This window comes from Lepidochelys kempii, chromosome 28 (assembly GCF_965140265.1).
Source record: "Lepidochelys kempii isolate rLepKem1 chromosome 28, rLepKem1.hap2, whole genome shotgun sequence".
In the NCBI taxonomy this organism is placed as follows: domain Eukaryota; kingdom Metazoa; phylum Chordata; order Testudines; family Cheloniidae; genus Lepidochelys; species Lepidochelys kempii.
The window spans coordinates 5,237,749-5,249,916 of record NC_133283.1 but is presented as its reverse complement, the minus strand read 5'-3'; the positions used below and the strand labels follow the sequence as shown (position 1 = coordinate 5,249,916).

At 49.1% G+C, this 12,168-nt stretch overlaps 1 protein-coding gene across 1 annotated transcript in view; it reads left to right on the top strand.

Moving 5' to 3' along the window:
• LOC140904263 (uncharacterized) overlaps positions 1-12,168 on the top strand; it is a 41,858-nt gene that overhangs the window by 10,658 nt on the left and 19,032 nt on the right. Inside the window, 3 exon segments of the mRNA XM_073326758.1 lie at positions 2,020-2,133; positions 2,436-3,973; positions 8,081-8,109. Coding sequence (XP_073182859.1) covers positions 2,020-2,133; positions 2,436-3,973; positions 8,081-8,109 — 1,681 coding nt within the window.

Sequence of the window (12,168 nt, the reverse complement as noted above, 5' to 3'; positions counted from 1 at the left end):
AGTGCGTCCTTGAATGCTGGCTGGGAACATCCAGACAAGGGAGCTCCAGCAGCAGAACACTGAAAGTCACCCAGGATTACAGATGACACAACTCCTCACTGCTCCGGATTGCCCCCCAGAGTGTGAAAATGGCCTAGGTTGGTAGTGAAACATCTTGAGAGACTTGCTCCCCCAACCCCATCTGCAATAGCCACAATCTCTCTTCCTTGCAGGCTCCTTGGATCTTGGGCTCCATCATTCCTGAAGTCACCTGGCCTGATTCTTATTTCTCACATTCTGCTTTTCCAGAGGAAATAGAATATGTTACTCCTGACTTATAGCGGCTAATTTCCCTGCGTTCTCCACACCCAGAGATTTTTATATTCCCTCCCGTTACACCTGACTCACTAGATTCCCTAATGCCGCAGTATGCGCTTTCCTGACACCTAGTACTGCTGAGATCCTGCATTCAGTGATCTCCCTGCCCTTCCTGTTCCTTACTGCACAGAACCCCATCAGCCTATGCTGACTGTTCCCAGCTTCCCTAGGACTCTCTTATTGTCTCTGGACCTGTCTGTCAGCAAGAAGCAGTTCCTGGGAGACTTGCTCACTGCCTGGAGTCTTCACTTTCTGAGACATGTATTTACCTTCTGTGTGTTTTAGGGGCCTCTTTGATAATGAGTGTCTGCGACATTACCCAGGGTACACTCTGGACTGTCGAATAGCTGTGTCCCATCAGTTCTCCAACCTGGGATACCTTTCACACTGCTTTGCTGTGAGAACAGCCACTCCTGGCCAGTTAACACACATTGTCCAGCATGTAACTCGCTCCCAGCTACACAGTACAGAATGCTACTACTCAGCCACTCGTGAATTAAACCACAGGGGAATACCGGCACATTCTCTAGTCCCAGATTTCCCCCCACAAATGTGTGTCTTGCACTCTCCAGCACATTACTAAACCGTACAAGGTCATAGAAAGTCTGTCATTTCATCAATGGAAAATAACATGCACCAGGCTTGTTATCCCAAGTGGCATTTCTCATACACTTTAATCCAAACAATAAAGTTGTTTTACTGTTTTATCTATTAACTACAGAAAGAAAAGATTTTAAGTGACTACAGTAAGGAGGCATAAAAGTCAGAATTGCTTACAAAAGAAATAAAAGATGAAACACAAACTAACGTCTAACGTAACAAGCTAAAACAGATGTACAGCAAATGTCTCTTGGTTTCCTTTCAGCCAGGGGCCCCGCCTCCCGAAGTTCAGTTCTTCAGAACCTGTTAAGAGCCTCCGCTCGAGCCAGATATGAGCACGTGATAGGAGCTGTGGGAGGCAGGCATGCTAGTGGAGAGCTGAGTGGTGCAGATGCTGACAAGCACCAGGCGGGAAACCCTACCCAACAGGGCAAACAGCCCTTCCGGGCCCCGGATGTTTGAGGGAAGAGAACCCACCAGAGGGGAGAGACTGTGTATCTGGCCTGTTGCTACCATGCCCGGAGGGCCTACCAGAGATTAAAAGGCTCCTTTCTCCCTTCTGCCATCAAGAAGGCTGGGAGGAACCCTGCTCAGGGAAGCTGTGGACAGTAAACCCAGGGGCATGGGGAAATCCTGAGGGGGAGAGAGGAATACCCCAGCCCACCACTAACAGGAAGCATGGAACTCACTGATGTGGAGAAGGAGCTCTGTCACACTTTATATATGTAGTGTTTCTATTTTCATACATAGTTTAACAAGACAATAATGTTCAGCATATTATGAGTTTCCAGATGATACCTGACATGGCATACTTTGTACAAACTGTATCATAAGTTTGCAAAAGAATGAATGCAGGATTAGTGTGTGTCTGTGTGTGTTCCTAGCAGATATGTGTGTATTTCAATCCCTCTTGAGCAGAGGGTTCTGCATCTTTGAGGACCTGAGGAGCTGGCCCTGGGATTTCACTGGTTTACTAAGGACTGGGGTTTAAATTAATAATTATTATCATGACAAAGTCTTATGAATTAACCTGATCTCCTTTGTTTTCTTTCATCTGAGCAGGGTTTCCAGTTTCCAAACCTAATGTGATCTCCCAGCTGGAACAAGGGGAAGAGCCATGCGTCCCAGACCTCCAGGAATCAGAGGAAAAAGAGATCCTGAGAGATCCCTGCACAGGTGAGAAACATTGAACCAACTCCGAATCTGTAAGTGCCTGAGCGAAAAATCTGAGGATACCCTACAAAGAGCTTGAGAGCTCTCATCAGGATTGTTTCCAGCAGGTGTCATATCGTCACAGTAGATATAGCTCAGGGCTTCCTACAGATCCTAACTGACACCTAGCAGGAGCTTCCTCCCTTCTGTCTGAGAATCTGGATGGGATATGAAGGGGAATTCAGTTCCTGTTTTTTGACATCTCTCTCATTTTGGTTTGGTCATCCCTTTTCCCTCCCAGTTTGAGGTTTCTCTCTCTGTCCCAGCAGGTGCTGGGATGGTGAGTGAGAATGAGGAGCAGAATTCTCAGCAGGAAGATCCTGAGCAAGTGGAATCACACGGAGTATTATCCAAAATATCCAAAAGGAACATGTGCAGAAGTCACGAGCAGGGAAAAACCTGTGAGATTCAGCACAGAGCAGAGCGAAAGCAGGGAAAACAGCCAGGGGAGAAATTGAGTACATTTATTTACTGTTGGGGAACTCACAAGGACCACAAAGAAACCACAGCCCAGCAGAAAACGCTCAGGGGGAAGAAAAAATACACATGCACTGAATGTGGGGAAAACTTCAGTGACTGCTCAACCCTCATTGCACATCACAGAATCCACACAGGAGAGAAACTCTATGAATGCCGTGAGTGCGGGAAAACCTTCAATCGCAGCTCACACCTCACTCGACATCGCAGAATCCACATGGGGGAGAGACCCTATGAATGCTGTGAGTGCGGGAAAGCCTTCAATTGCAGTTCACAGCTCAGTAGACATGAGATAATCCACACAGGAGACAGACCCTATGAATGCCAAGAGTGTGGGAAAACCTTCACTCTCAGCTCATATCTTACTACACATGAGCGAATGCACAGGGGGGAGAGGCCCTTTCAGTGCTCTCAGTGTGGGAAAAGCTTCACTAGGAGCTCATCCCTTATTAGACATGAGAGAATGCACACGGGAGAGAGACCCTACAAATGCTGTGAGTGCGGGAAAACCTTCACTTCCAGCTCAAACCTTATTCAGCATCAGAGAATCCACACAGGGGAGAGGCCCTATGAATGTGGTCAGTGCGGGAAAGCCTTCAATTGCAGCTCAGAGCTCACTAGACATGAGAGAATCCACACAGGAGAGAGACCCCATGAATGCCGTGAGTGTGGGAAAACCTTCGCTCTCAGGTCAGATCTTACTACTCATGAGAGAATCCACACAGGGGAGAGGCCCTTTCAGTGCTTTCAGTGTGGGAAAAGCTTCACTAGGAGCTCAGACCTTACTAGACATGAAAGAATCCATACAGGAGAGAGACCCTACGAATGCTGTGAGTGTGGGAAAAGCTTTCTTTCCAGCTCAAAACTTATTCAACATCAGAGAATCCACACAGGGGAAAGGCCCTATAAATGCGGTGAGTGTGGGAAAGCCTTCAGTTGCAGTTCAAAGCTCACTAGACATGAGAGAATGCACAGGGGGGAGAGACCTTATGAATGCTGTGAGTGCAGGAAAACCTTCACTTACAGCTCAGATCTTACTACCCATGAGAGAATCCACACAGGGGAGAGGCCCTTTCAGTGCTCTCAGTGTGGGAAAACCTTCACTAGGAGCTCAGACGTTATTAGACATGAGAGAATCCATACAGGAGAGAGACCCTATGAATGCTGTGAGTGTGGGAAAAGCTTCATTTCCACCTCAAACCTTATTAAACATCAGAGAATCCACACCGGGGAGCGGCCCTATAAATGCGGTGAGTGCGGGAAAGCCTTCAATTGCGGTTCACAGCTCACTAGACATGAGAGAATCCACACAGGGGAGAGACCCTATGTTTAAGGCAGGGGAGTGACATCATCAGGGTTCTTCACTGACTCCCCACCCAAAGAGACTCTTGGAGACACCTAAGGAACAAAGAGTGAACTCGGGGGAGAAGGGCTGGACCCAGGCTAAAGGGGTTTCTAGCCTGTGAAAGGAATACATGGGGGTTTTAAGCTGCAAGGAAGGGCAGCTGGCCCCTTAAGAATCTCTGCAACCATCTTAAATCATCATCTAGGGTGAGAATTTGCTACTCATAGCCAATCTCTTTAGTATATTAAGTTTAGATTGTGTTTTGTGTATTTGCTAGGTAATCTCCTTTGATCTCTTTGCTATCCCTTATAACCACTTAAAATCTACCTTCTGTAGTTAATAAACTTGTTTTTGTTTTGTCTAAAATCAGTGTATGGAAGTCATAACTTGGGGCACAAAGCTGTCCTATATTCCCTCTCCACATTGAGGGAGGGGGTGAATTTCATGAGCTTATGCTGTACAGTTCTCTGTGGAGCACAAGGTGGTATCATTTTGGGTTTCCCTCCAGGTGGGGGTGCGTGCCTTAGAAAATGAGAGGTGCCTTACCTGTGCCTTCCCATGCAGGGACCAGGTAAAGAACCTGTGTGTATGTACCTGCAGCTGGGTGTGTCCCCTACCTGTGTGTGCTCTGGTGGAAGTGCAGGGTGAAGCCCGGAGGGCTTGGCAGCTTGTCATAGCAGTACAGAGTGAGTGGAAACCCAGGCTGGTGGCTCAGGGGTCTCGGTGATACCCCAGTTCCAGGTGGCACTCCAGGGGGGAACCCGTCACAGTAACTGAAATTAATATTTTTGAAAATGTAGAAAACATCCAAAAATATTTAAATCCATGGTATTCTGTTCTTAACAGTGTGATTAATCATGATTCATTTTTGTAATGGCTTCACTGCCCTACTCACTGCACATCAGAGAATCCACACGGGAGAAATATCCTATAAATGCTGTGAGTGTGGGAAAACCTTCAATCGTAGCCCTCAACTTGCTCGACAGAAGAGACTTGACACGGGAAAGAGACCTTTTTAACACTGTGAGTGTGGGAAAAGTTTCACTCAGAGCTCAGCCCTTATCAGAGAATCTGCAAGGGAGCTGAACACCATAAAAACCTCTAGGGCTATCCAGACATTTTTTTCTTTTAACACTTTTGCTATTCCCATGTAGTAACCTTCAAAGCTGTTTGAACCATTTGCATCAGTGTTATCCCTCAGCTTGTCCAGGCCCTGGACAAGCCCAGGAGTTGCCCATTTTTCCCTTTGACAGCTCACCCTTTTTTGGGGTGGACCCGATTGTCCTTTCTATCCACTCCATTATCTCATGAGTAATGGGAGTTTGTCTCTCCTTCCACAAAACAAGGAGCATCACATTTATACCGTTCCTCTTATTCTACAGTTATTTTTAGAATCCCCGATGATACAAACTGTATCATTCCCAGTTCTCACATTGCTCTGGAGCGTGCTCAATGGCATTTTTGGACCTTTTCTTAAATTTATGATATATTTAAATATAATGACGAGCAGGGGCAGGAAAAAAATGTCATTTCTGCCTCTGTGACACTGGAAGGAGATGGGGTGACTCCAAGAGATTCCCTCCTTCCCCATCACTCCAGAACGGTTACCTCCTGTCTGAGGCATGCAGAGTTTATCTTCATCACATTCTAAACCTCCCACCGCTCAAAGTGTCCTGTGATGCAGTGTTTTCAGCTGTCTGTGCTTGGAGATGATGTTTTGACTTCTTTAATCCTAAATCAGAGTCGCTATGGCTGGAGATGAAAGTGTCAAAGACCTGGAAGGGGACTTCAAATGGATCCCAAAGACAGTGGGATCATTTGGGGTTTAAATTCCAGTTTCCATCTATTGGCAACACCACTTGTGGGAAGGTTGGCTGTCTTTTCCTCTCATTATGAGGATGCTAAAACTTTTGTATATGACATACCTCAATAATGAGACAGTGCTGAGTGAAGCAGGTTTGAATGGACCAGAGGAGAATGTGATGGGAGAACCTCCTGTCCTAATTCTGAGTCATCAGATGTAACCTCCTCTGAAATTTCACTTGATACTTTCAATTTCATGTTTCAGAGTAGTAGCCGTATTAGTCTGTATCTGCAAAAAGAACAGGAGTACTTGTGGCACCTTAGAGACTAACAAATTTATTTGAGCATAAGCTTTCGTGGGCTACAGCCCACTTCGTCGGATGCATGCATTTTCATGTTGTCTACCTCTCTGTGATGTGGGTTTCTATCTTTCCCGAAGGCTGTTTGGTCACACAACTGGAGATTTGTTTAGTTTGACAGGCTGGAGCTCAGATTTATTGGAGACTTTGAGACAAATGACCATTTGTTAAAGTCATTACCTCTCACTTTAGCTTTGCTTTTTTCCCCACCTCTCCATGATGACACGGAGAAAGTTCAAGTGCAGTTCTGTCAACAGGAGAGAACTCTTCCATTTACTGGACATCCTAACAAAGAAACAGCCGTGATTTAAAATCTCCACTCGGAAATGGTGAACAGCAGCAGACCCCAAACTGTGCAACGAACTGAAGCAAGTGCAGATGATCACAGTGGAGTTCAATTGTTTAAGTCCATGGTTCTCAAACTTCATTGCACCGTGACCCCCTTCTGACAACAAAAATTTCTACCTGACCCCTATCCCCTCTGCGGAAGCCAAAGTGCGTCAGCCCCAGGTGGCAGGGCAGTAGCCTGAGCTCTGCATGGGGAGATGAAGCTGCAGCCCGAGTCCTGCTGACGGCAGGGGGACTGAAGCCCTCAAGCTTTGGCTTCAACCCCAGGCAGGGGGGCTTTTCCTTTAGTCCAGGGTCTAACGCCAACCCTGGCGATCCCCTTAAAACGGTTTGAGAACTGCTTGTTTAAGTCAATGTTGTCTCAGATGAGCTGAGGAGATAATTCCACAGTAATTGACTTGGAACTAGGCAAAATGCCCTTATATTTGGTTCCCAGAGCATCTGTAACCCAGGCCCTACAGAAGATCTCTCGTAGCTAATACTATTTTATGGGAAACGCTGCCCTTTACAATGCAGATGTGGAGGAAATAGAAGTGGGTTTTTTTGTTGTTCTTGAATTTACCCTTTGTAGGTGCTACAAATGTGTATACAATTAAATCACTGCAGAAAAATAGCTATTTTTTAATAGAAACTCCAACTCCAGTAACTTACAGAGATTCTGGTGCAGGCCTGGATCTAGTTGCTAGCCTAGACCCGGGCCACCAAGTTAAAGAAAAACTGGCCACGTTTCAGGAAGCTGTTCTGCACTAGCACTGCTGAGATTTTGAGGGGTTTGGTAAAGGGTTCTACTTCAGAGAAGCGTAAATGTACCCAAGCCAAGGCCAAGGCTTCGGAAAGAAGGAGAAAAGGTATATGCCAAGTTCTTGGTTTTCACCCAGTAAAGGAAGCTATGGTGACCAATAGCCCAAGGAAAATTGTCGAACACGACTCCCTAGTTCAGTGTCACTGATTACAGTCGCAGAAGATGCCATGGGAACAATCATCCTTCATTCTTTGGATCCAAAGTTTCATGAGGCAAAGAGAGAGACACCTTCAGGGGACATTCCTTCCCCGTGAATCCCAAACTGGCTGCCTGATTGGGTAACAAGGACTACCATGCTGTGGTAATGATGGTAACCAATCAGGGAATAAACATGTCGGGCTCCAACTGCAGACGGCAGGACACACAAATGTTTAGAGTTCTGATTCTGTGGTTTTGCATCTTGGGGCTCGTCTACACTTCAAATGGTGCATCGGCACAGCCGCACCGGTGTAACTGAGAGCTCTCCCGGCAGCTTAGCTAATCCACCTCCGCAGGAGGCGGTAGCTTTGTCACTAGCAGAAGCTCTCCCACCGATATGGCAATGTGCACATGGGCGGGGGGGAGCGGGCGTGCAATACTCTGTCCCTCAAAGCACGCTGGAATCCCCCTATTCACCACTGTCATATGATTGACATGTCCTGTACAATGCGTGCCTTGGGAGGTATCGATTTAAAAGTCTTGGTCTGTTAAACCTTAATATCTTCTTCAATTGTAGGTGCGATCATTGTATGTGAAGTGTGGAGCACTGCTGTATGTGTTACTGAAATACATTGTGAGGTTGGGAAACGCCCAGAGCCAGCCTTTCGGTTGCAACAAAGGAGAAGCTATCGCTGGCCAGACGCGTTGATGGCCCACTAAGAAGAATCACTCTTCCAGAGGCTCCTTAGAGAGGGCACATACGTAATGGGGACAGCCTAACCGATGTCACAGCAAGGATCTTTCTAGCAGCCGGAAGAAAGTATAAAAGAGGGAAAATAACATAATCACTTGGCTTCTTCCCCCTACTCCGTCTCAACACCTGGAAGATCGTCTGGAGGACAAAGACTTTGAACTAGGGAGATTGGCCCCAGACTGGAAGGGAGTTCAGTCTGAGTATTGAGACCTGTGAGCTGCCTGTAACGTCTATTAGGGTGAGACACTGTTTCATTCAAATCTTGCTTAGTCTGTTAAAGTTAGAATTTAGAATGTTTCTATTTTTATTATTACGTAACTAATTTTGGTCTCTATGTCTGCTACTTATAGTCACTTAAATCTGTCTGTAGTTAATAAATCTCTTTTATATTTTACCTAAACCAGTGTGGTTTTGGTTGAAGTGCTTTTGGGGAATCTCTGCTCAGGTTACACAGGCTGGTGCATGTCCACTTTCCTTAGAAGAAGTGCCAAATTAATTAATGAGCTTGCACTGTTCAAGGGAGTCTTGAGCAGTGTAAGATGGTAAGTTTCTGGGGTGTAAGGCTGGGGGCTGAGGTGATTGGCTGGTGCCTCTCCGTATTTTTCATGTGTGGTTCGGAGAGCATTCATGCAATTTAACTGGGTGCGGGGCTCCACGTGCCAATGGCTGAGTGATCACAGTGCCTGGCAAGGTTTGCTGCTTGTCACTGGCATAGTATTGTGTGAGAGAACCCAGGCAGGAGAGTTAAGGAGGCACAGTGGTCCCACAGTGCCAGGTTTTACCCCGGGGATCCCATCACAGGGGGTTAGGTCAGTATAACTACGTTGCTCAGAGGTGTGGATTTTTCAAATTCTGAGCAATGTCGTTATACCGATATAGGACTGTACTGCAGACCAGACCTTCGTTTTTCTGTTGTATTTTATGCATTTGCATCACTTCTCCTCTACCTCCTCTGAAAGATTAAGAAGTGTGAAAATACAAGAGGTGTTTTTTCTCATGATGCAAATATTCTCACACAGGAGACCCCTTCCACCAACACACACGGCAGAAGATCCCAAAATAATACTGTTCTGGAGGTACACGTGATACCATTGTTTAAAAGTTTCCTAGATTAGCATCCTCACACCTTCCTTGGGGACCCAGTGGTAAGAGACATAGGACCAGCCTTGTCTCTGGCATGCCAAATGAATCTGATGGTCCAGGTTCCTCAACACTCAACAGTGATGGTGAACAATAGAGCTGAAGGGTCAAATGTTGAGTGGCTAAGTTACCAGGTAAGAGACTAAGGGCAGGTCTACACTACGGAGTTAAGTCAACCTAAGTTACATTACTCCAGCTATGAGAATAACGTAGCTGGAGTTGACGTAACTGAGGTCAACTTATTGAAGTGACTACACTGCGTTGGGTCAATGGGAGAAAGTCTCCTGTCGACTTACCTTATGCTTCTCTTTCCGGTGCAGTACTGGAGTCGACGGGAGAGCAATTAGCGGTTGATTTAGCAGGTCTAGTGAAGACACACTAAATCAACCCCCGGTGGATCAATCGCTACCGTGTCGATCCACCGGTAAGTGGAGACAAGCCCTTAAAAAATAAAGATGATGAAAGAGCCAAGAGCTGGAAAAAACTAGCGAGAGCTGCTTCCACATGGTGGTTTGCCCTCTTCTGGGGTCTGAGCACTCTCCTGAATATTCATGCCAGTGCCCAACCTTCCATGCCCAAATCTGATTTCCTCACCCACATAATATTGGGATGCACTTATCCTATAGGCTTGCACACTCATACCTATTAATGCCAACGAGCTCATTCTCAAAACCTGTTGCTCAAACCAGTTTCTGGTCATTACTTCCATATTTTTGTGGTGTACCTTGTGGTTACTGTTAAGTCTCAAATGTCTTAGGTAGACATGTTTAGTTCCCCAAAATCCAAAAGGGTAACTATTAGGCCATTTATCTATGCCAAAGGTCACAAGACAAATTTATGCTAATTTACTTAAGCTAATCATACAGGCTGGTAGGATCCGTGCATTACAGCCAAACATCATAGAATAACCCAATACAGAAATATAAGCCAAATATAATAAAACAAAAAGCAAACCAATAAATAAAAGCAGGTTATCATAAAGCAAGCCAGCAGGCTAGCCCTATGGGCTACACCACTGAAAAGGAAATTAAAGGTGAAGTTATGGGTTAAAGAGTAAGAGACTAATTATGTGATCACCTGAATTATATTGGAAAACAAAGTTTTCTTGGTTTTTTTAGTAAGGCAGGAAACCGTGGCTAATCCTGACAAATGTATTAATGTAATTTACCTCCTTTAGCATAAGGAGTTCTGATGAAAACCTCACTCCAAACCTTGGGGGTGGGAGAACGTGTGAGAGAAATAGCGTATTGGCCCAGTACAGATTTTCATTTTTTGTATTTCAAGCGGAACTTATTTTGAGGAGCTTCAAAGTCAACTTCTACTGAAAGGAAAACGACTCGAGCAGACAAGGTGGCAGTGTCTTTTTCTTTTGATATCTCTGGGGTTCACACACACAACTTCCCATAATGCAATGTTAACCATCCCATAATGGGGGAGGGGAGCAGGTGGGGGGACAGTTGGGGCAGGCTGGGGGGAAAGGAGAAGCTGGGGGGAGAGTTGGGGGGCGCTGGGGGGAGGGGAGAAGCTGGGACGACAGTTTGGGGGGAGGGGAGCAGGGGGCACTGGGGGGAGAGGGAGGGGAGAATCTGGGGGGACAGTTGGGGCAGCACTGGGGGGAGGGGAGAAGCTGGGGGGAGGGGAGAAGCTAGGGGGGACAGTTGGGGGAGGGGGAGCAGGTGGGGGGACAGTTGGGGGGGCGCTGGGGGGAGGGGAGAAGCTGGGGGGACAGGAGGGGGGGAGGGGAGAAGCTGGGGGGACAGGTGGGGGAGGGGGGAGGGGAGCAGGGGGGCGCTGGGGGGGAGGGGGAGAAGCTGGGGGGACAGGTGGGGGAGGGGAGAAGCTGGGGGGACAGTTAGGGGAGGGGGAGGGGAGCAGGGGGCGCTGGGGGGGAGGGGAGAAGCTGGGGGGACGGGAGGGGGGGGAGGGGAGCAGGGGGCGCTGGGGGGACAGTTGGGGGGCGCATGGCGGGGACAGGTGGGGGAGGGGAGAAGCTGGGGGGACAGTTAGGGGGAGGGGGAGGGGAGCAGGGGGCGCTGGGGGGAGGGGAGAAGCTGGGGGGACGGGAGGGGGGGAGGGGAGCAGGGGGGCGCTGGGGGGACAGTTGGGGGGGCGCTGGGGGGGGACAGGTGGGGGGAGGGGAGAAGCTGGGGGGGACAGTTAGGGGAGGGGGAGGGGAGCAGGGGGCGCTGGGGGGAGGGGGAGAAGCTGGGGGGGACGGGAGGGGGGAGGGGAGCAGGGGGGCGCTGGGGGGGACAGTTGGGGGGGCGCTGGGGGGGACAGGTGGGGGAGGGGAGAAGCTGGGGGGGACAGTTAGGGGAGGGGGAGGGGGAGCAGGGGGGCGCTGGGGGGGAGGGGGAGAAGCCTGGGGGGGACGGGAGGGGGAGGGGAGCAGGGGGCGCTGGGGGGGGACAGTTGGGGGGCGCTGGGGGGGACAGGTGGGGGAGGGGAGAAGCTGGGGGGACAGTTAGGGGGAGGGGGAGGGGAGCAGGGGGCGCTGGGGGGGAGGGGAGAAGCTGGGGGGACGGGAGGGGGAGGGGAGCAGGGGGCGCTGGGGGGGACAGTTGGGGGGCGCTGGGGGGGACAGGTGGGGGAGGGGAGAAGCTGGGGGGGACAGTTAGGGGAGGGGGAGGGGAGCAGGGGGCGCTGGGGGGGAGGGGGAGAAGCTGGGGGGGGACGGGAGGGGGGAGGGGAGCAGGGGGGCGCTGGAGGGGGGACAGTTGGGGGGGCGCTGGGGGGACAGGTGGGGGAGGGGAGAAGCTGGGGGGACAGTTAGGGGAGGGGGGAGGGGAGCAGGGGGCGCTGGGGGGGAGGGGAGAACTCTGAGATAGCGCGT